At 29.5% G+C, this 23,267-nt stretch overlaps 1 protein-coding gene across 2 annotated transcripts; it reads right to left on the reverse strand.

Annotated features, from left to right (window-relative positions):
• Positions 1-9,326: 9,326 nt before the first annotated feature.
• LOC149894746 (uncharacterized) lies at positions 9,327-23,012 on the reverse strand. Of its 2 annotated transcripts, XM_090066466.1 has the most exons (16): positions 22,863-23,012; positions 22,084-22,267; positions 21,842-21,898; positions 21,341-21,368; positions 15,772-15,826; positions 15,533-15,684; positions 15,137-15,259; positions 14,820-14,867; positions 13,692-13,797; positions 13,391-13,606; positions 11,658-11,764; positions 11,323-11,414; positions 10,867-10,893; positions 10,645-10,718; positions 9,979-10,137; positions 9,327-9,673 (listed from the first exon to the last, which is right to left on the reverse strand). In XM_090066466.1, exons 2-16 carry the CDS (start codon positions 22,249-22,251, stop codon positions 9,418-9,420), a joined length of 1,668 nt encoding a protein of 555 aa, XP_089922592.1. In that variant the 5' UTR covers positions 22,252-22,267; positions 22,863-23,012; the 3' UTR covers positions 9,327-9,417. The 2 variants fall into 2 exon arrangements, with proteins under 2 accessions (XP_089922592.1, XP_089922585.1); XM_090066459.1 differs by lacking the exon at positions 22,863-23,012 and having other exon boundaries at positions 22,084-22,224.
• Between the last annotated feature and the right edge of the window lie 255 nt (positions 23,013-23,267).

A 23,267-nucleotide genomic window follows, 5' to 3' on the forward strand; every position in this document is an offset into this window, starting at 1 on the left:
ATTGTAATAACTCTTAATTTTGATTGTAGAAATTATTCAAAACTGTAAATTGTTGTAATGTACTATTGAACTGCCATATAGAAGAATGCAAGTTGTCTTTATTACATTTTTTACATATACTGGTGTAAGAAAATGTACACAGTTAAAAAATGGCTAGTTAAAGGTAATAGATGATTGACATTTCTCATTAACCTGGGTCCCATTACAGCCAAGTTAGTATGGTAGATGGTATTAAAATCACAACAGACTTCTAAACATTAATGAACAACCTTTACGTCTAATAACTTTAAAGTTTTCAACTGTATTTCCTTCTCTCGTTTCAATTATTCCAACATCCTCATTTGATGTGCTTCGGAAATTTTTAAAATCAGAAAATTTATTTCTGATTAGAAAAAAAGATAGTGGAAGTCATTATTACATTTACAGATGTTTATGCATGAAATGTTGGAGAATATAATATTAGCAGATTGAAGATTTAGTTGATCTGGAAGAGATTTGTTAATGTTAATGGATAATGGCACTTCACGATTTAAAACAATTAGTCTCCACATGCCATTTGATTGGCGATAACTATTGATTTTAACTATTGCAAAATAGTTTTTATTATTTTCATTGTAACAGTCAAAACCATGTTTTGATGCAAATGCTTTTAACCGTTGATGAATATTTATCGCATGTACTTTTTTATTTCTTCCAACTCTTGTGAGTGTGTTACATACATAACAGGTTTTTGTGTGTTCAGAAAAAGTGAAGAATTTATCATTCCTCTCAACTTCAAAGCCTTTTTTTGATTTTAAATCTAACCTGTATAAGACCATATAACATGATTTGCATAAATATTCAGGATGAACTTTTTGATAGTCTGAGGTTGTATCCAGCTTGTAAAAGCTAAGAATTGCTTGTTTATAGATAACAACAGGTTTTGTTTGATAGTGACTATCCTGCTTTTTTATGCAGCCACACTTTCTACATAAATGTTTTAAATATTCCTCATGAAGACTCATTATTTATCCTGTAATGAGATAATAAATATAAATATAAAATTACTTCTTTTGATATAATATTTAGAAAAGGTTAAAAATAAGGCTATGCATCACTTGTAGAAGGCTCAAGAATATGCAACTTAAGTATGGTCTTATCATTTTTATTATTTCTATTGTTACTATTAGTAACAACAGTAATAATTAAAAAAATTAGATCATTATAACTTAAAGTAGCTCTACATGACAGTTTAAAAATGCTTAAACAAAAATGCTCATTAAAAGTACATACTTTATATATCTTTCCAACTCCTGAAACGAATAGTATTTTATGAACTTTAAGATGCTTTTAGTTACAATACCTTTAGACAAAATGCAGTTTAGGTATCGAAAGTAAGAAATTTTTTAACTAGGTCGTTCACGAAAAAAAAAAAAATCACAAATTCAAGAGAAAAAAAAAAGCGAGGCAAAAAAGTTCGACATTTCCGACAAAAATAAGAAATACTCTCTGATTTGAACCTTAAAGTGGGAAGCATAATCTGAGAGTGGGGTGAAAAGAGCATTAAAAATATCTTTTTCGACCTTTAAACTATATCATAGCAGCTTCAGTTTAATAAGGAAAATTTGTTTCACTTTACTCTATCCATTCTAGTAAACCAAACATAGCCTTTTTGCAAAAGCCTAGTTTTAGACGTCAAAGTTTAAACACAGCTAAATTTTTATTAAGCAGAGTTCATAGCTCAAATCAACCTTTTTCAGATATGTGAACTATTCTTGATTAATTTTTTTGTCTTTTATAACCATAAGCTTCAGTAAATGCATAATTATAATGAGTTTACTGAGGAAGGTTTTTTGACGGAAATTTGACGAGTAGAAGTCGGAGTATCTGTATCATGAATTTAGAAAATTGACGGTAACACGCATAGTTTTTGGCTAATTGGCGGCACCTTTGATCTATAACAATGCGTTGAACGTCCATCTATTAATACGTCCTTGATTAGCTAGGTCTCATGGTTGGTTTCAGTTATATCTTTTTTGGATTGATTACTATGATTCTTCATCAAATAAGCAAAAGCTTTTCAGTTTAATGATGTTTTGTTTTACATATTGCTGCTGTTTTAATAAATAATATTCCAGATTTTATACATTAAAAAAATATTGTTGCCTCCAGTTTTTCTAGTAGCTATATATATAACACCTTTATAGACGAACCAAGTTTAACGTCAACGTTAACAGTAGTAAGTTCTAAAAATGTAAATCAATTATCTGAACACATTCCACTAATTCACAATAGAGCAAGCTAACTAAAATCCAAAACCAAACCATTGGTGATTTCCACAATACTTGACTAAAATTTTAATTTAAGAATTTGTGGTCTTGTCACGTGATATATTTTGGGAAAAATGGTCTTAACACTTAAGTAGACTTCAAAGCCATAGCTATTGTAAACATGTTAAGCAACTCAATCGCCCTTAAGTTAAATTGTGATCAACACTGATAAAAGTTGCGAACAATAATAACTATTACTTTGTTCTAACGCCTAAACTAAACTGTGAGAAATCAATTTAAATTCCCGAAATCGATTTAGGGGATAAAATGTCTTAACAGCTATCTGTTACAATATTTAGAAATAATGCGAAAGCTGATAACTTTAAGTGTTTACTCAAGATAAAAATGCCTCACTTTCTAAAATCATAATAAAAACTCCAAATAATTTGCAAACAAGCTCAACGTGTAAAAGAGAATTGTCGAGTTTAAAGTAACTTGCTTTAACAATTACAGGAATATCTTTATGATAGATTTTCTTTTTGTTGAAACTTTCAGGAATACGAGTTCCCAGTAAAAATGCAAAAACCAATCAAAAGAAACGCAAAGTATTCGTTAAACGGAAACCCAAGACTTTTTCTAACTTTTAAGGTATTCTCGACATTTCCTAATGACCAGGAATAAACACTGCCAAACGCTGTTGGTCCAACAGACCTAAAAATTTTAGAAAGTTATAAAGCATATGGAAAAACGCTCAGCTTAACTTGTCTCCCTTCCATTCTCCTAACTTGTTGAGTTTGTGTTGGACTCACTATTTCTTACTTCAAACCAAAGTTCGTAATTTTTGTCCTCAACAGTAAGTTTATAGAAGAAAATGTGGAGCGATGAAATGTTTATCAAACCCTCTTCCCTTTTTTACATCTCATCTTTATCCTCATTATTTTCATAAATCTAAATATTTAAACAACTCAAAGGGTATTAAATTTAGAGAAAGTTTTTGAGTAAAGATGCAACGCCTTCCTACTGCAACCATTGACATAGCTAAACCATTTGCTGTGCCAAGTAAAGATGGATCTACACGGTTATTTAAAATAACATTTATTGAAGCCTATTCTAAAAAAAAAATTAAATAAACCAGAAACCTATTCTAAAAAAAAACAAATAAAGCAATAAAAGCAGTACATCACTTTTTTATATTATCATAACAAATAACTACAATTACAGTAAAGAAGTGATTGAAAAAACTACAGATTGGCGTTGTAATATTGTGTTACTGTGTTTTAAATTTTTATTGTGTTTTAAATTTTTTGAGATCTTCACTGAAAAGATCTTCTCAACTCGTGCTCATAAAAGAGCTTGTGAAAAAAATATTTCATTATAACTGCTTAACATTTTCTGACGTAGTCTCATTATATTGTAGTACGCGCCCTTAAAATCCGCACTATTATTTGAAAATGGTAGTATAAAAGTAAACTAGTAAATTCTTTTAGCGTAATAATTTATTTCATGTCATTTATCCATGAACTTCAAATAAGTTACTTAATGTATGAACCATTGGCCTTGATCACAGCCTCAACTCTGGGCCTGAACCTCTTACATGTTTTCAGGACTGAAGTTAGTGGTGATCCATGGCCGGACATGGTCTTCCAAGATTTTAACGTACGTATTTGCATTATTTTTGACCCCTGAATTAATAAAAATGGGGGCATCTTCAGGCCATTTTAGGCCACAATTCCAAACATCACAGAAGCAGGATGTTTTGTCCCGAACCAAAAAGATTCTGGAACATATTCTTGGTTCGAGGTACTAACGTAGCGATCAGTCCTGCTATTTGATAGAGAATCTACTGTAAAAAGTTATTTATCTGAGAACAGAATTATTGGTTAACCTTTCCAAAGGATGGACAAAAGTTTCTTACTTCTCTTAACTCGTTTGTCTTTGACTCCTTCAGTTATGAGGTGCCTTTTGGATTTAGCTCTAGACATGACCTTCATAAAAATTTTTGTTTTTATGCTCGTATCATTCCCCTACAAAGATAAATCGAATTATATTCCTGTTACAGCATGCGCCCTTAAAACCGCAGTAACATTACTCCCATTTTAAAGTTTAACTTAACATCCATTACTTGGTTCAAATCTTGCTTTTTCTAGAACCATTGAGCCAAATTGTCATCTCACTTATGTTTAATCATTCCAACTATTGGAATCAATGCAATAAATAAACTCCCAGCTAAAGTAGAAGTGGAAAACGTCTAAAAATACATTTGAAAAACCGGAGTTTATAAAACAAAATCTCCTATAAAAAAAACTTGTGGAAAAAGCATGTGAAGCCTTTTTGAAATACTGTTTAGCAACTTTTTTTTAGTTCGCCTTTTATAAATTTGTATTAAAGCTGTTTCAGTTTGAAACTTTAATGCAGTAATAAGTCTTCTTTCGAATAGCACGAAAAAAATCAATATTTTGACTTCTTTTCATATTTCGTACTTAAAAATTTATGAAAAAAGCGTACATACGCCATATTTATTTTTTTTTTTTAAACTTTTCGCCTTTATTTTATTGAGTTTTTCCATTTCTTAGAGCCCCAGCCAAAGGACAGTAATTAAGTTTATGATCTTTAAAAGAAAACCAAAACGCATTATAAGTTTTATTAGTCCTGCACAAACCGAAATAGAGGTCAGACCTTGAAAGTTACATTTTGTTTTACATATTGTTGCACGCCTGCCCAGAGAGCCTCAAAACATGAAAGTCATGCTCAAAAAATAAAACCAATTGGGTTTGGTAGCCCATACATCCATGTTTCAAAAAATAAAAAAATTGAAATCATCTGCTACGTCCAAGGAAAAAAAAATGACTTTGAATTTTTGGATTTTTTTGTTCCTTGCTTCATTGCCCGGAGAGCCTCAAGCCAAAAAAGACACACTCAAAAGTAAGAAATAAATAATAAAACTGATATTACTATTATTGATATGCATAGTCTATACATAGAGGCTTTAAAAATGAAAAATCAAGCCATCAGTCAATTTGTAGGAAATCATTGTTACTTTGAACTTGTCAGTCATTTCGACCTTAATTTTAATGGAAAATATTTCTTTGATCACCATTTTTTCTTTAAATTTGAATCACTTTTAAACTTAAAACACTGTCGCAAAATAAAAGAACTATTAAAGTAGTGTCTATAATTAAACTTTGGCAAAGACTGTTTCAAAATTCTAAATATTATAGGTTTTATTTACTGTGGGTTTTTTTTACAACTTACAAATACACAAAGGTTAAACAAACATTTAAAAAGATTTAATCTCATAAATAAATTATTGAATTAGTGTAAATAAATCCGTAGGTATTTTCTCAGTTGATTTTTTTTGTCACAAACACTTATTCTAAAGTAGCAAGGTTTCAAAATTCATTAAAGATGCAACAGATATATTTCATCTAAATGTGCTTGCTATTGTATTCAACCTCACATCTTTCAAGCCAATTTCCATATTGTGGACGTAATTTTAAAAGTTTGAATCTTTATCACTGGACAGAAAAATCGTGATGAAGAGTTTCTAAAGATTGGTCACTGAAAGGACCAAGGAATTTTTTCTTCATTCTGATAAAATTATCAATGTGAAAAAAAAAGATGTGCACTTTTAGGGTCACATTTACAAATCCTAGACTTAAAAAAGATGTCCGAAATTCTTCGATTTTTTTTTTCATATTCCTTGTCAAGGACGTTTCCAAAGCAGGCTCTAACAACAGCACTGAATTTTTTGAATGCATCAATTATGGCCAAAACTGATGAATCTAGGTTCTCAAAGAGCTGATCTATCATTTCAATATTTTTCAGGTGTTTTTGGCAATCATTTCCAGTAAATTGTCCGCCATGACATAGTTGGATTATGATGTTGAGTCTTTTTGACCACTCATCTGATTCTGGCAATGCTTCTTTTAGTGCTTTGAACAAGTGACTTACTATGCCAATAAGCAGATGAAGTTCCATTGGGGGAATTAGTTCGAAAATGAATTTGCTTGGATCAGCTTTTTGAAGCGGTTTATGGACAACATTGTTGAAAAACTTTGCCCTACTAATGTCACCACCTTTTGAAAGAAAGTCTGTGTAACAATTTTGAAGATCAGACAGCGTCCTGCGCACACCTTTTTCAGCCAACTTCTTTGCTTCACCATCACATTATAGGCATGGATGTGAGCTAGAGTGACATTGCAAACCACATCAAATGTTAGCAACTTTCAAATCGCAAGAGACCACAAAGTCTACATTTCCAGGTTGAACAAGCTCAATAAAATTTTTGATGTTGCTGTAATTCTCATGTAGATCCTCTGCAACTGCCATTAGAAATTGCTTTTTAACTTCACTGTCTTTTATAGCTCGAGAGGTGACAATTTTTTTTTGAAGGTGGACTGCTTGAATCATCTTCATCATTCATTCTTTCAAAACTTACTGTAAGCTTTAGGAAGCCTCGACCTCCATCAATCCCAACTTTTATGAGATGACCTGCTTGAAGTTGTCTCTTAAGTGAAATTTCTGCTAGAAAGTCAAAGAGATTTTTGCAGTGAACAGCTGTGTACTCTTTGTGTCAGATTTTTTTGCCTGATGATGCAGTTGTAGTTTTTGTAAAAAAAATTTGCAAGTTGCAGCCCTGCGTCATGAAAATTTGCTCGATAGTTTGGCTCAAAAAGAGGCGATTTGGAATACAAATTTAGTGTTGTTGCAAGTTTTTTTACTCCGATATTAGACATGCCTGTAGCTTGCTGAATTTGCACCTGGTCTTGGGCACTTAACTTATACTTTTCTGCAGTTGTTGATTTTGAACATGATGCTCGTAAGGACAAATTTTAAAAAACTTGTTAAGAAATGTAATCTTAGAACAGACAAAATGGGACCATTAAAAACAGGAAAGATACAAAATTTAAGTTACCGAGGGTTGCAGGTAATGGACGACCTCCCTCAATCACTGACAGCCTGATTTTCCTACTTGGTGATGATTCTTGACCTTTGATAGTTGCAGAGGCTACCTGTTCGAAAACTTTTTTGTTTTCTGTTGAAATTTCTCTAAGGTTTAAATTCAAAGAAGTAGAGTTGCATTTATGAGGTAAGCCTTTCCCAAGTGATGACAAACAATCTGAAAATCTTTTAAGGGGATTTTCGGAATTTGTAGTTGTAGAATTATTCAAAGGAGGTTTTTCAGTCAGCTTCAGCTTACCAATTTGGCAAATTAGGCAGTTACAGTTTGAGCCTCTTGTCACAGTCTTGACATTGATAGTTTGAAAATTGTAAAGAGTAGGCCGCTTGACAACTACTCCTCTTTCAACCCTTTTAAGTTGATTTCTACACGTTGCACACATTCTAGTTGGAACTCTAGAGTCCAAAATGTCAATGGCTGTTGAAAAAACATTTTTGAATCTCTCAAAGGCTATACCAGAAGTTGGTGAATTGCACTTTTTCATACATACAACACACACTGTTTTTCTACACTCTTCGTGAGATATGGCACTATTGGGCATTCTGAAAAAGTCCAAGTAAAGTTAAAATTACAAAAAGTACTTGCTTGTGTTTTCATTTGATTAAGCACTTATTTTATTGTCAGCAAATAATAAAAAAATTCATGTTTTTACAGCTTCCTTATTTCACTATTGAATGACATAAATATGTAACACTGTAACATTAAGTACTAAGAAATAAAATGGACCTATTCAAAAAATGTGGGCTTTAAAAAACGTTTTAAACGCTTCACTTTTAAAAGAAAGCGAATTAGCAGGTAAAGATACCCCTAGGGTTATGCATTTTAAAATGGATTAGCAATGAAAGCAATCTAGTTTCATTTTGTTTATTTTATATGGTTATTTTTTATCAAGCTTCATTTTTTCTAGTGATTATCTATCAAATTTTATAGTTATTCATAAATAAGTATCATCTTTTCTTCCTTATGTCTTTAGGAAAGGAGCCAATAACATGAGAAAATTCAAAGTCATTTTTTTTCCTTGGACGCAGGCAGATGATTTCAATTTTTTTATTTTTTGAAACATGGATATATGGGCTACCAAACGCAATTAGTTTTATTTTTTGAGCATGACTTTTATGTTTTGAGGCTCTCGGACAGGTGTGTGTTGTTGTCTTGATAATATATTCAAGATTATACACACACAAAAATTTTAGCATGCTGGCATCAGTTTTTCTGCTAACTGTTTTATACCTAAATGAATTTCCTGTAGCGCCAAATAACTTAACCATTTTTTACCATAGTCGAGTTTGAATCACGTGTTTTTATCAGAAATCTAGCAGGACCACTGTTATGATTAAGGTGTCGTTTCCTTTTTCTGCATTCTAATTGTTAAAAAGATGGATAGCTTAAAACAAAGTACCTTTTTCTTTAAAAACATGTTCCTGTTTTTACAACAGCAACTTGTATTCTTTAAAATACAATAGTAAACTTTGTTAATGCAACACAAATGTCTGAACGCATTCCATTAAGTTACAATAAAAAGCAAGCAAACTAAAATACAAAACTAAGCCGGTGTATAAATTTATATAAAACCTGACAAACTTTTAATTTAAGATTTGTAGCCTTGTCACGTGATACATTATAGAAACACTTGCTTTGGAAGTGCTTTCATTTTGTTACTCTCTTTGCCAAGCATTTTTTTACATGGCTATGTAGTTGTAAGTTGCAAACATAGTTATGTAGTTGTAAGTTATAAACATAGTTATGTAGTTGTAAGTTGTAAACATAGATATATAGTTGTAAGTTGCTTGGTTAAACACTTGGTTTAGTTTATAACATTCTATTTCTAAAAAGTCATTACAGCATACTCCTCCATTAAACTTTTTAGAATTTATATCTTCAAGTCATTTGGATGCGCCTCCTCTCAATAGTTGCTTTTATTTCGGGCTACAACCTCCTTTTTGTAACGACGTTGCATTTGGAATATATATATATATATATATATATATATATATATATATATATATATATATATATATATATATATATATATATATATATATATATATATATATATATATAAAACGAGAGGTCAAATCGAGAGGTCAATCTATCATATTTAGAAATAATCCAATAGCTGATAACATTTAGTTTTTACCCCATATAAAAATACCATACTTTCAAAAATCATAGTAAAAACTTTTTAGTTCAAATAAGCTCAGTTTCTTGTTAAAGAGAATTATCGAGTTTAAAGTAACTTGCTTTCATAATTACAGGTATATCTTCTGGATAGATTTTCTTCTTGTTGAAACTTTCAGGAATACGAGTTCCGAGTAAAAATACAAAAACCATAGAAAAACCAATCAAAAGAAACGCAAAGTATTCGTTAAACGGAAACCCAAGACCTTTTCTACCTTTTAAGGTATTCTCAACGTTTCCTAATGACCAGGAATAAACACTGCCAAACGCTGTTGGTCCAACAGACCTAAAAATTTTAGAAAGATAAAACATAAATGGCAAAACGGGCAGCTTAACCGGCCTTCCTTCGGATCTCCTAACTTTTTGAGTAACTGTTGCACTCATTTTTTCTTTCTTGAGACCATAGTTTGCAATTCTAGTCCTCAAAAAGAAGGAGAAGTGAATCTGTAGAAGTGAATTATTATCAAATCTTCATCTCATATTTACCTCCAAAAATATGGGTGTTTTGTCATTTAATAGTTATAAGTACTTAAACAACTTAAAGGACTTTAAGTTAATAGACAATTTATGAGTAAAGATGCAATGCTATACCTTCCTAGAGCCACTAATGACATAGCTAACCCATTTGCTGTGTCAAGTAAAGATGAATCTACACAGTTGTTTAAAATAACATTTATTGCCAGAAACCCTGAAGCCATCATGAGGCGTATAAGTACCTGGTTAAAGCACATCATTATCCAGAAACCAATTCTAAAAAAAAAAACAACAACAATAAAAGTAAAGTAATTCTATAAGTCCAATTCTTCACTTTTATCAGTGATCATAGCAAATTACCACAATTGTAGCAATGGAAGCAATTGAAAAAACTACAAAGAGACATTATAATATATGCTGTGTTTTAAATTGTTTAAGAAAGTCACTGTAAAGAACTCAACTCGTATTCATAAAAGAGTCTAAGAAAAAAATGATTCATACTATAACTGCTAAATACATTTTGACATAGTATCATAATATTTCCATCATAGTGTATTTTAATTGCTTTATATATTGTATTTTTATTATCTTTGTTTTATTGTTTTTATATTACAACTTAGTATGATTAACCTATAAACATGAACCTGAATTCCATTCCTATTACAGCATGAGCCTTTAAAATCCGCTCTAACATTGGTGCCTTTTTTAAAGATTAACTTAACATCCATTACTAGATTCAAGTCTTGCTTTTTCTAAAACCATTGAGCCAAATTATCTACTCACTTATGTTTAATCATTCCAACTGTTGGAATCAATGCAATAAACAAACCCCCAGCTAAAGTAGAAGTAGAAAACGTCTAAAAATACATTTGAAAAACCGGAATTTATAAAAAATAATCTCCTATAAAAACAATTTGAAAAGCTCAAAAAACAAGCATGCAAAAAAAAAGGAACAGCAAAACAAACGCTGGTATTAAGATTAAACTATCCATGGTCACACTATACCTTTTTTGCACCGATGCTTTTCATGATCTAAAGCAAAGTATACCACTGTATTTTGGTTTTAATTAAATAATTAAGGTTTTTTAAAATAAAAATATATTACTTTCTCCATCACCCGTGGTAACAAAAAAATCCCCTAGGATTCTAATACAAACAATCAAATCAAAATATCATAAACAATTTTATTTTCTCATTATATTTTCATTACCAGCTTATTTTGAATAAATGAAAAAAAAAGGAAAAAAAATAAGTGAATCAATATTAGAAAATGAGTATTTAGTGACTTTAATCAATTGTTTTGCCCAAATTGTTTTAAATGAATAAAATTTAGAATAAAATTATTTGTTTTCAAAAAATCGTTTTCGAACAAATATTTTAAACGACAGTAAAAGAAATAAACAGCAGAAAACTTGATTTGATTTTTATATGCTTAAATGTTTTAACATTTAAAGTTCTTACATTACTAATAACTGTAAGTTGGATCACGAATACAATAGATGAAACAATGAGGTACAGGAGTCCAATTTCTGATTCTGACATTCCATATCCAGCTTGATCAATATAAAATAGTCAACTTCAAATCAAATTAACTTAAAAAAAAAAAAAGTCTGTTTTTAAATTGTTTTCTAAAGGCCACTGTAAGACAAGTCACCTGGACCGGTCAAAAGCTCTTCGCTGTTTTAGTTATTGAAATAATCTTCAAGGTTTTATGAAATACAAAGAATTTACTTACGTAAATTTTTAGTTAAGAGGTTTTTAAATAAAAGTAATTGAGAGTCAACATAAACATTTACAATAGCAAAGATCAGTTGCAGCATGCACAGGGAACAACTCTTCATACCCAACAATGGCTGTTGCTTGCAAACAATAGACAATTAATACCAGTAAAAACTCTTGATACCTTGAAGACAGATTAAAACTATTAGAAGGTTAATTTAATTTTAACGGTTTTTAAAAATTTTAAAAATAACCATAAATTTTAAATTCAAATATGATTTTAGCATTTTAATTGTAATTTAACAATTTATCTTGAAAATCTAGCATAAATTATTTAGTAAGTTTGAACAAAAGTTTAATTGTTTTTAACCAAAAATGTTTTGAGCCTTCAAAAGATCATTTGCTGCATGCGCTTTTATTGTTCTTAAATCAAAAGAAATCTGCTGCTGAAAGTCATCATTTGCTTGCAGAAACTTATGAAGAGCATGTACCATCTGTTAAATCATGTGAATACTGGTTTAGACGACTTAAAAGTGGTGATTTTAAATGGTAAGGAGCGCCCTGGTCAGCCAAAAAAGTTTGAAGATCTGGAATTGCAAGAACTATTGTACAAAGATTCAGCTCAAACTTTAAAACAATTGTCTGACTCGTTAGGAGTCACTGAAGCTACAGTTATAGAGGATTTACAATTAATGGGAAAGATCCAAAAAGAAGATAAATTGATGCATTGAAAATCAAATATGCAATGAAAGAAAGAGATTCGGACATAAAATTGGTAATCAGTGAAAACCTTCTCTGAAGGTAGAAAAGAAAATTTTTTTTGTATCGAATTGATGCAGTTCATAAAAAAAGGATCTATTTTGACAATCCTATGCAATCCTAAAATCATGGTGTGACCATGGTCAAGTTTCAGCATCTACGCCATAGCAAAATATCCGTGGTAAGAAAGTTAAGCTTTGCATCTAGTGGGACCAAAGAGGTATGGTGTATTATAAATTTCTAAAACCTGGAGAAACTATAACTGTTGTACGCTACCAACAACAATTGATCACTTTGAATCAAGCTCTTAAAGAAAAACGACCAGATTATGCCAAATGACATGATAAAGTAATTTTTCAGCACGATAACATTTATCCACATGTTGCAAAATGCGTAAAAGAAACGCTTGAAGAATTAAGATGGAGATATTTTACCCAACCCATCATATTTACTAAAGATTGCTCCATTAGATTATCATTATTTTGTTTCGTTGTTGCAAATGATGAAAATTATTTTTATTAAATACTTTTTTTATCATTTAGAAACAAATATATTTTTTATGATAATAAAAAACCCTCAAAATTAATTTAAACTCCTCATGATTATGAAAAACTTATAATTATGAGGAGTTTAACTTATCTTTGGGGGTTTTAAATAATTATAAAAAACACAAAATGAATTTCCTATAAATGTACACAGTGTATTTGTGTTTAAATGGTAGTTCAAAACTCCTTGATTGATAATAACCTTTTGCAGTTTTTTAGATGTATGAGTATTTAAAAGTATATTTAACTTTGTTGTATACTGAAATAGAAGTTCAGAAGATCATTTTACCATTTAAATAGAAGTTGTAATCATTCTTTTAATTAAGTAGAAATTAATACCAATCTTTGATTTTAATACAAGTTACAATTAATTAAATTTATTTCGTTAAGTAAATTTGTTTAATCATTGTCTTTCACGTAGCTGTTTTTGTGTGCATATTTTTATTCAAATAATATGTTTAATGTACATGCACAGGATAGTGAGCTGAAAGAAATTAAAAGCTCACCTCATAAGCTTACCTAAAGCAGTATTTTTAAGTTGAAAGATGAAACGTCTCGGTGAACGAGATGTCAACAGTTGGGACGTTTCTGAACACTGAATAGTGCAATTAGGCTGTACCGTGGAGATCATAGAATAGCTAAAATACACATCTGGGTCTGTATTCAAATTTGAAGATTCTTCTTTTGGACCTTCCACAACAACTTTTCCTCCAGCAACTTTCCTATTAATAATTGACATTAGAAAAGAAATAAAACAAAAAAACAAAAAAAATGACACAAAGAACTTTTAGAAACTAAATTATTTACTGTGTATTGATTGGCACAAAAATTGCTGCAATGAAGATCGAAATTAAAGTCCAACTTGCAAGAATTAAGTTGGGAAAAAATATTTTTAGTTTTCCAAAAAACGAATCTGAAAAGAACAACAGGAAAAAAGGCAAGTCAAAAAAACAAAAGAAAAAAAATATTTATAAAAAAATTTCATTTAAACATTTTCTAAACCAAACTCGAGTGAACTATGCTACTTTTTACCTGAGAGAAAAACTATTAGACGTATTATAAACTTTACTATGCAAGAATCACAGTTTTCCATATAAGTTGCTAAAGAATCAGTTGAAATGATAATAGAGTATCCGACAATTGAATGAATTTTAAAAGTTGTTTTTACTAACTCCTTGAATATTTGCCAATTTTTGAAAATCAGTTTTTAAACCTGGGTTCAAAAACTCTTACTTTCTAAATGAGATTTGATAATTGTCAATGGTGAAAAGAATGCATCTTTTTACTCTTAAAGGATGCAATCTTAATTTCAACTATTTTAATAAATACTAAAAATCCACTTTTGGTCTTTTGATAACTATCTATTGCAGAAGTTTTTACTAGTTAGTAAAAAAGTATGCTGCTACAGAATTAATTTACTCTATGTCAATAAAATTTGCAGTTAGTGCAATCATTTGCAGTCATTTGATGTCTCACAGAGTATCACTCAGATTACGATGATTTAGCTCATCGCCTATAAAAAAATTAGTTACTATTACAAGTGAAAGAAAATTTTTATCATTAAAATACTATACTTTACTTAGTAAGTAATAAAAAGTAAGCTATTTTATTTACTTTTATCAAATAACAAAGTCGTTTTATGTTATTTTAAGATACTGATTTGTAAGAAAAGCAGCGTATTCAGGAGAAGTATTCAGGTTTTGAACAAATTTAACAACTCCATTTCAGAATTTTGTATGTGTTTGTCAAGTTTTCAAGTAAAGAAGAGATAAATTTTATAATTAAGACCCTTTTTTATTATTGTAGCTTTGTTTTCTTCCTTCTGTTCAACAAGATATCTGAGTTTGAATTTCTAATATGCATATATAAAATCATCTTGCTAATAAAAAATAATAATGAAAACAAAAAACATTCAGTGAACAAAAAAGTTAATACCTTTACTAATCACTTTTGGGTATTTCTCAGCAGGAAATACCAAAAATCCTAAAAAAAAAAAGAAACTTTTAAAGAAGCTTTCATTAACTCTTTAACAATCTCTGGAAAAAAAATCTTAACAATGTGCTTCATGGGTTTTTGGTAAATAACATATTTCTCTACTGTAAGTAACTTGAAGAAACTTGAAGAAATAATTTTTTCAAACCATTTATATTAAGGATACTTACATAAGTTTATAAGCAAATTCATGTAAGAAAATTTAAAGTGGTTTGTTAAAACCACTTTATATTTTGTTATATGAGTTTTACAAAAATTACCTGCCATGCTAGGACCAAGAATCAAACCTAGGTTGAATGATGCCATTATTAGAGACATCCCAGTCCCAAGATTGGAATCATCAGAGATATCTGTGATGATTGCTTTTGTTATTATAATTAAACCTAGAAAATTTACAAAAGTGTGTGTGTTTTTTTTTCATGAGAAAAGTCCATTAACTAAAATATTTTTAACAATAAGCTTTATCCAAGAAATTTTTTTTTTTGCAAAACAAAAAACTTGGATCAAAAACATTATTGGAAGGTATTACAGGTAATTCCTTTATAAAAAAAAAATCAGGTTAAAAAAAAAACAGAAATGGTTGATTGAATAAATGAATTTTCTGGGAATGAAAATCAGCTCTTATTTTGATATGTTTTGTTTATCACAAAATATACCTAGAAATAAGCCTTGAGAAGATCTTGAAATAAGGGCCCAAGTGTAGTTGTAACTTAACCCAAATAAAATTGTGGTAACAGCCAGACCACCTGCACAAACATAAATTGATAACTTCCTCCCCCACTTGTCACAAACATATCCCCACACTAGACTAAAATGGCAATTTAATAAATTTGCATCACGTCTCATAAAAAATGAAAAAAAAGAGTTTGTTATATGTAACCAAAGCTTAGTAAACCTGCTAAATGTCATGCTTAAAAACATAGTTGATGCAAGAATTCCTGTCTTCTTCCCTGTAAAACAATAATATATTGCTTTATCAAGATTTATGAACAAATACTAAGATTGATTACCTTTAAAGATTACAGTAAAGCTTATAAAATATCTAAATAAAAATATCTAAAAAAAGACGAATTTGCTGCCAGCCAAAAGTTTGATATCACTTAACTGATGGGGCAAAAGTTACTTTTTACAAAACAATATAAAGTCCTTTTCAAACATGTCATACTATTACCATATACAGTAGTGGGTAAAAGTTTAAAAACAGCTAAATTTTTCAAGTTTTTTTATTATAGCTTTTTTCACTGAAAATAAATGAAATTTTCAACAATTGTTCCTTTAATCTGATTACATACTATAAATTACTCAAAAAAATGATAAGTTGTAACGGAAGAGAGAAATTCAAATTTTATTGAAAATATAATTGTGCAAAAGTTTATAAACAAATGAAAATATTCAAAAAAGGAGATATTATTTCTGATTCCTCCACAATTTTTTGTCATAGCACATTAGTATTTTGTTGAATAGCCTTTAGATTTTAATATTGCTTAACAACAGCAACGTATAGAGTCAACTAAGTTTACCAGAACATCTATGGGGTTATTTGCCCAACAATCCAAAATAGCTAGAATAAATCATTTTTAATGGTTGGCTTTTGGCCTTTCAATTGACTATCAAAATATTATTACATGGAAGTTGAAAAAAAAAGATGCTAAATTTTAGTAAAGAGCTCTGTTCAACCAGGACTGATGTTGTTTATAAAAAAAAAACAGTTTCAAATAAGAAAATTTTTTAAAGTTTTGAAATTTACATTTTATGAGAGGAATCATGCTAAAAAATGCAGTTATTTTGTTTCGTTCAAGCCAATTACTATTAAATATAACTCAAAAGGTATTAAGGTAGAGTATAAATTCTTGTTTCAAAGTGCAATATCAAATGAAAACTTAAAGTTAACCATTTGAAATGATTTTTATAAAGTAAGTAAACCTGACAAAAAATGTAATTTATAGAGAATAAAAACGGATCATGCACATACCTGTGCATAATCTGTTTTTATTCTTTATAGATTAAGGTTTTTGCTTCTGTCATTTATTGGCATTTATATTGATTAGGCAAAGGTGCTTGAACTCCTCAGTAATTTTTTGTTACCAAGTGTTAAAACTATTGATAATGACTTCAACTAGAGCTTGTTTAGCTTTTAGAGATCTATTTAAAGTATTTTGTGCACTGCATTATATGACTGCATGGCAGATGTTCATTTTGAACTGTTGCTATAGAATTCTAGGACCCTTGGTAACCTGACCATAATTAGTAATACTGCCACATAACAGTAGGTAAGTTAACCGTGGTGAAAACCTTTTTCTTTGATCTATAACTTATAAAACACTAAAACTTAAAAAACCTTTTTTATTTTTTATTTTTAGGTAGTTTGGTTTCCATAGCAACCAAACACAAAAGCCAATGTCAGCAATGTAGACAAACTATCCTGACTCATAAACTTGACATTATTCTGGTATGTGCATAATATGATCATACTTTTTACATCTGTGTTCATTCTCTAAAGATTTTATTTTTTGCATCTGTGTTAATATTAAGTTAATATTAACAAAAATTTAAACCAATCCAAGTTGCACTTATCAGCGCACAGTGGGCCAGTAGGTGGACAAAATGGGAAAAATTTTAGCTGTCTAATCTTGAAAACTTATCTAATTTTAGTATCTATATATATATTAGGAGAAATTTATTGATAACTTGTTTATATTAAATCCCTTAGTTACCAGATGTCTAAGCATTTGAATATTGAAATTTAAAAAAAAAAAAAAATTTGAATAAGTAATTAACGGTGATATCAACGTTGTGTTATATTTCAATTACATCTACGTTTTTGAAAAAAAAAAATTATCACATGTTTTTCTAGAGTATTTAGAGATAAGAAAAACCAATGTGTGAAATAAATTTGTCATAGCATGTTATCTCAGTTATACTTTGAAAATCACAGATTAAAAAAAAAAAATTTCTTAAGAAATTTATTTTTTGCCGCACTATAACTAATGATTACCACAATTTGCCATGTGCTGTCTTATATTTATTTGAGCTATATGATGCTTCAATCGAGTTTTAATTATTTGCTCATCCCCTTAAATCCCCGTTCAAATTTTATATATGTTTTAACTTAGTTTCTATGGTACTAAATTTTGCATAGCAACAACTCATTTTTACATTAACGTTGTTTTAAAAGTATTTTACTTGCGCTAAGTACACAATGTTGGGGGTATGTATTAAAATATCTCATTTTAACAATTTTTATGAGATTATTTTTTTTGGTTAGTATGGATACCTCACTTTGCATAGCATACGAACAACATATTTTCGGTAGTTAATTTAATTACTAACACTAACAGTAATTTAATTACTTTTAATTTTAATTACTAACACTTGTAGTAAATTAATTAATAACAAGTATTAGTAGTCCGGACGGCATATATATTAAAACATTAAACTTTTAAATACAAGATACTTGTTACAATAGTTATTTAGATATGGTTTTATTAAACTTAGACATTCATAATTTTCTCCAAAAAAACAATCTTAGTATTTCAAAACAAAATATTACTGAAGATATATTGAAATTTATTCAGCCAAAATTTGCTGATTTTAAAGACGTTGATTTTAGACATGCTGTTCAACGATTTGTTTACTTGTATATAAAAAAGTGGAAATCTGCAAACTATACTGTCAAAAATTTTGAAAAGAAGTTTGTGAACTTGCTTAATGAATATTTAATTGTCAGAAAAAAAAGACAATGAACCAACTGCAAGTAGACGTGGTCGAAAACCAGTTGCATTTGATAATAGTTCTAATAAAACTAAAAAACGGCGTGTATCTTGTTTAATTGAATCACATTCATCCAATGAATTATTTTTTGCTGCTAATAAAAAATTTAGAGATGAATCAATTGTTATTGCTGCCAAGAACGTTTTAAATATTTCAAATACAGATAAAGCAACTAAATATTCAGCAGACGAAGCACTGGCTTTAATAATTGATGCAAGTCTGACAAACGCTTCCTATCAATTGATTAGAAGCGGAGCCTTGGAGAAAGAATATAACATTTACCTCGCTTACAATGATGTCAGAGGTGCAAAATTGAAATGTTATCCTGCAAACATAACAGTGGAGGACTATTCAGCTTCAGTTCCTTTAAAAGATTTAACAACTCATAATTTGATAAGAATCTGTGCAGTTCGGGAACCTGTGCTAAGGCACTTGATATTGAACGACAAAGCAATAAAAACAATGACACTAACGTGTAAAGCTAGTTTTGATGGTGCTACTGGCTAAAGCATTTATAAACAAGTTTTATCAGAACCCGATATTAACAGAGATATAAAGCGTGAAGTGAATATTACTTGTGAATATTACTTGTCTAGTACCATTGGATTTGACTGGATTTAACAACAGCAACGAAAAGGTGCCTATTTGGAGAAATCAAAAGTCGTCCTCCTCAGCCTATTGTAGACCCATAAGATTTGCATACAAAATGGAATCCAAGGAATCTGTGATTGAAAAAGATCAGTACATTAAAAGTGAGATAGAAAACTTGGGTATGATTTTATTAGAGGTTTGCAGATCTTCTATTGAAGTGAATTGTGTTATTGAACTTACAATGATTGATGGGAAGGTTCAAACGATATTATTGTTTTATAATTTTTTGATGCAATTTAAAATTGACAATATTTTCTTGTACTATTTTTTGTTTTTATTATTCCTAAAACATTATTTACCTAAATACTCAATTGTTATTCAATATAGGTGGGTCAAAAATCCGATAAAATATTCAAATATCAATTTACCACTTTGTAACTAAGGAGAGTATCCGGTAACTAAGCAATATAAGTATCCATAGCAACTAAATTTAAAAAATTATCACTTTTGTAAGAAGTGTGATCTCATATTGGTACTCATGCCAAATTTAGTGAATATAGCACTTATAAAATATCTGCAGATAACAAAATAGGTTGCTGCTAAGCAAAATAAAGGTATCCATAGCAACGAAGTAAAAAAATATTACCTTCATAAAAAGCACAGACATTATATTAGTACTCATAATAGTTTTAGTGAATATAGCTTTAATATTAAATTAGTTACGAAATTTGTCCAGTAAAAGTGAATTCTGGCCCACTGTGCAGCGGTTGCAGTAAAATAAGAGTTTTTTTTTGTTTGAAATATACCTCTTTATATATGAATTTAGTCGATTAGAGTTAACACTGGAGTGTTACATTTGAAAATAAAAGCAATCCTTCCAGTTTGTATTAACGGTTTTTTACAGTGCTGTGTGATAATTGATAAATATTTCCTTTTAAACCTTTTTGTAAAAAATTTAAAAAAAAAGCACCAGAAACAAAGTTACACAAACGAAGTCAATGTAGAAATAGACGAAGAAATTATTTAAAGAAAAGCAAAAAAAGACTTCCAACAACATTAGACGAAGCTCATTTTGAGCTGAATGGAACAATAGATAAACAAAGTTTTTGATTCTGGGGGATTGCAAATCAAAAACAAGCTCATTCAGGGCCCTTACATTTGCTTTAGATCAGCCTATAGTGCGGAGTAAATGTCCGATTTATAGTTTACCACAATTTTTGAAGAAGACACAGGTAACACAGTTACAGTCAACGGCGCACGCAACGGAGAAATGATGAAATCTTTTAGTACCCGAAGTAAACCAATGCAGGTGGTTTCAATAAAACCGGGCTTCACCACATACTGTTCAAGAAACAATAGATGCATCCCAACTGATTTTTCCTGATCGCATTGTTTTCAAAATGGTGATTTTAATTTGCCTGCCCGATCACAGAATTTACAGCCCTGAACATTTTTTTGTGGGCTGTCTGAAATCTAAAATACATATGAACAAACCAGCAACTTTAGATCAGGTAAAACAGAAAAACAGTGTCGAAAACGCATGCATACGACAGGATTTGTTTTGTTCTATTTTATGGAAACCGTTTAAATGGAACCCATTTCCTGGACATAGTTCTCAAAACTTATATTGAAAGAAATATATGAGAAATAAATTTTCATTTATTGTCAACACTTTTTATTTTCATAAATTCAAAAATGTTGTAAGTAAAACAAATCAGTTTGTGACTTTCGGAATGGTATCTATTATTACTCCAGTATCTTATTTTCATTTTGACGTTTTAGCAGAATGGTAAAATATCGGAATGGAAATGAAAATTCTGACATCTTTCCATTCTTAAGGTAATTCGAAATATTTAATTTGTATATGGATAAAACTTACCTTGCTGACTTGTAACTGCGCCCCATTTAGACATTAGAACATTTTTGTTATCATTGAATTTTTATTTTAACAATGCTCTATTCGATTTAAAAAAATTCATTATTATGTTTTTTGAAAATAACTCTTCGGTCATCAATCTTTTGGCTGGCAGACTTCAAAAATAGTGACTTTGACAATAAAATCGCTTGACAATAAGACGCTGGACATTAATTACGAAACTAACCTGTTTTCACTTCAGAAGCACCGAATTCCTAAAATTCATACACATATATACATGTGTGTGTATGTAAGCATATATGTAAGTATGTATGTATGTATGTATGTATGTATGTATGTATGTATGTATGTATGTATGTATGTATGTATGTATGTATGTATGTATGTATGTATGTATGTATGTATGTATGTATGTATGTATGTATGTATGTATGTATGTATGTATGTATGTATGTATGTATGTATGTATGTATGTATGTATGTATGTATGTATGTATGTATGTATGTATGTATGTATGTATGTATGTATGTATGTATGTATGTATGTATATAATCTGCACAATGAGTTCTTAGAACAGTCAGTTTATCGGAAAATTGGCATGACAAGGATACAAATTCAGTTATTTGCACTTTCAATGAAAATGGAAAAATATAACGCTGTCTTTCATTGCATGAAGCAAATTTTCTGACCATTAAAAATATCAATGCGTATGAGTAATATTTATACCTTTACAAGTTTCGGAAGATAAGGAAAGACACTCGATATTGCAGCTGCATGACAAAACTATAAAATTCAAATTTCAAAATAAATATTTGTAAATAATGTAAAACTATAAATATCAAATTTATAAGTTTTACGCTATTTACAAATATTTAAGTGTCGTATAGATGAAGTTCAGAATAAGATTTAGCAAAGAACGTGACAGCTCTGTACAAATAAAAATGTCACTATAAACATAATGTACTTACAGTCAACAGAAATGCGGCAAAGCATACTCCTTTACGCAAAGGCGTGGTATCTTCTTTATGCAAAAAACTCCGAAACATATTTTTAAAAGCGACCATTTTTTTTATTCTTTTTATTTTTTCTTGTGAAAGAACAAAAGAATAAAGTGAAAGGAATCTCAAAATTATCATCACAATAAAAAATTTCCTACAATACAAAAAAATAACTTTAAGTTATAAAACAGTTTTTGAAAAATGTTGGCCATGCCTAAATGAAACCATAATTAATGATTAGACAAATGTTACTATAACCATATTTAAGATGCGTTTCTGGGTTAGAAAATAGAGTAAACTGATGTAAGCTTTTTTAATTGATTTTTAAGGAGTATTGTGAATAGAGCGGATAAAAGAACGTGTATCTTTTTACACATTTTAAACAGTTAGTTAAAAGTGAATAATAATCAATGTCCTAATATGGATAGCTCCTCTATATTACCCATAAATGAATATTTGAACAAACGTCTTATTATTTAGAAGCTGTTAATTGATATTCATTTTTTAAAAGGAACTTGTGTTTATTTAGCTTTTCTTTAGAAGTGTAGCTGGTATGAAACATTTTATGGAAGATATGAGCTTGAATCTTATATGGAGGGTATGGAATACTCGACGTTTAGAATAAAATGCGATGTGTAAAATAATCTTTATTATAACTTTTATTTTTATTACATTTTCGTGTAAAAACAAACTAAACAAAAGCATAGCAACAAAAAAAGTATTAAAAGCAAAAGTGTTTTGGCCAATACCTGAAATTAAATTTTCGACTTTTCAAAACAACAGCTTGTTTATAATTAATTTCATTTGCGTAGGTGGACACCAAGCTATCACTAAATTGTACTTTTTATCACATTTCTTGTTTATGTGTTGCAAATTTGTCTATTAACAACTTCTAAAGCAAAGGCTTTTCGAATTTTTTTCGTAATGCAGATGTCTATCCTAGAGACTAAATAAATATACTTAACACTTTATTTATACGAGACCTGAAAAGGGTAGCAATTGAATTCTGTTTGTCTAATACTGTAAATAGAATTCTATAATTTGGATCTATGCTAAGTTAGAATAATAATGCGAGCTTTACATGGCACATGCGTTTTTTTTTTTTTTTTGTCTAGTTTTAATCTAGAAAGGAAAAATGTCGAAAAAATAGTGTT

The sequence above is a fragment of the Hydra viridissima genome, unplaced genomic scaffold, assembly GCF_058129835.1.
Source record: "Hydra viridissima isolate aposymbiotic clone 2 unplaced genomic scaffold, HvirCarnegie_v1 scaffold_1, whole genome shotgun sequence".
In the NCBI taxonomy this organism is placed as follows: domain Eukaryota; kingdom Metazoa; phylum Cnidaria; class Hydrozoa; order Anthoathecata; family Hydridae; genus Hydra; species Hydra viridissima.

What these genes read in the sequence shown, in the direction of transcription:
- LOC149894746 (XM_090066466.1), bottom strand. Translation starts at nt 22,251, where the DNA reads ATGATAATTTTGAGATTCCTTTCACTTTATTCTTTTGTTCTTTCACAA. An exon ending in AACTTACAGTTATTAGTAAT is followed by an intron (nt 10,894 to 11,322) that starts GTAAGAACTTTA and finishes ACTTTGCTTTAG; the next exon opens with ATCATGAAAAGCATCGGTGC. An exon ending in GTTGGAATGATTAAACATAA is followed by an intron (nt 10,138 to 10,644) that starts GTGAGTAGATAA and finishes TTTTTTTTTTAG; the next exon opens with AATTGGTTTCTGGATAATGA.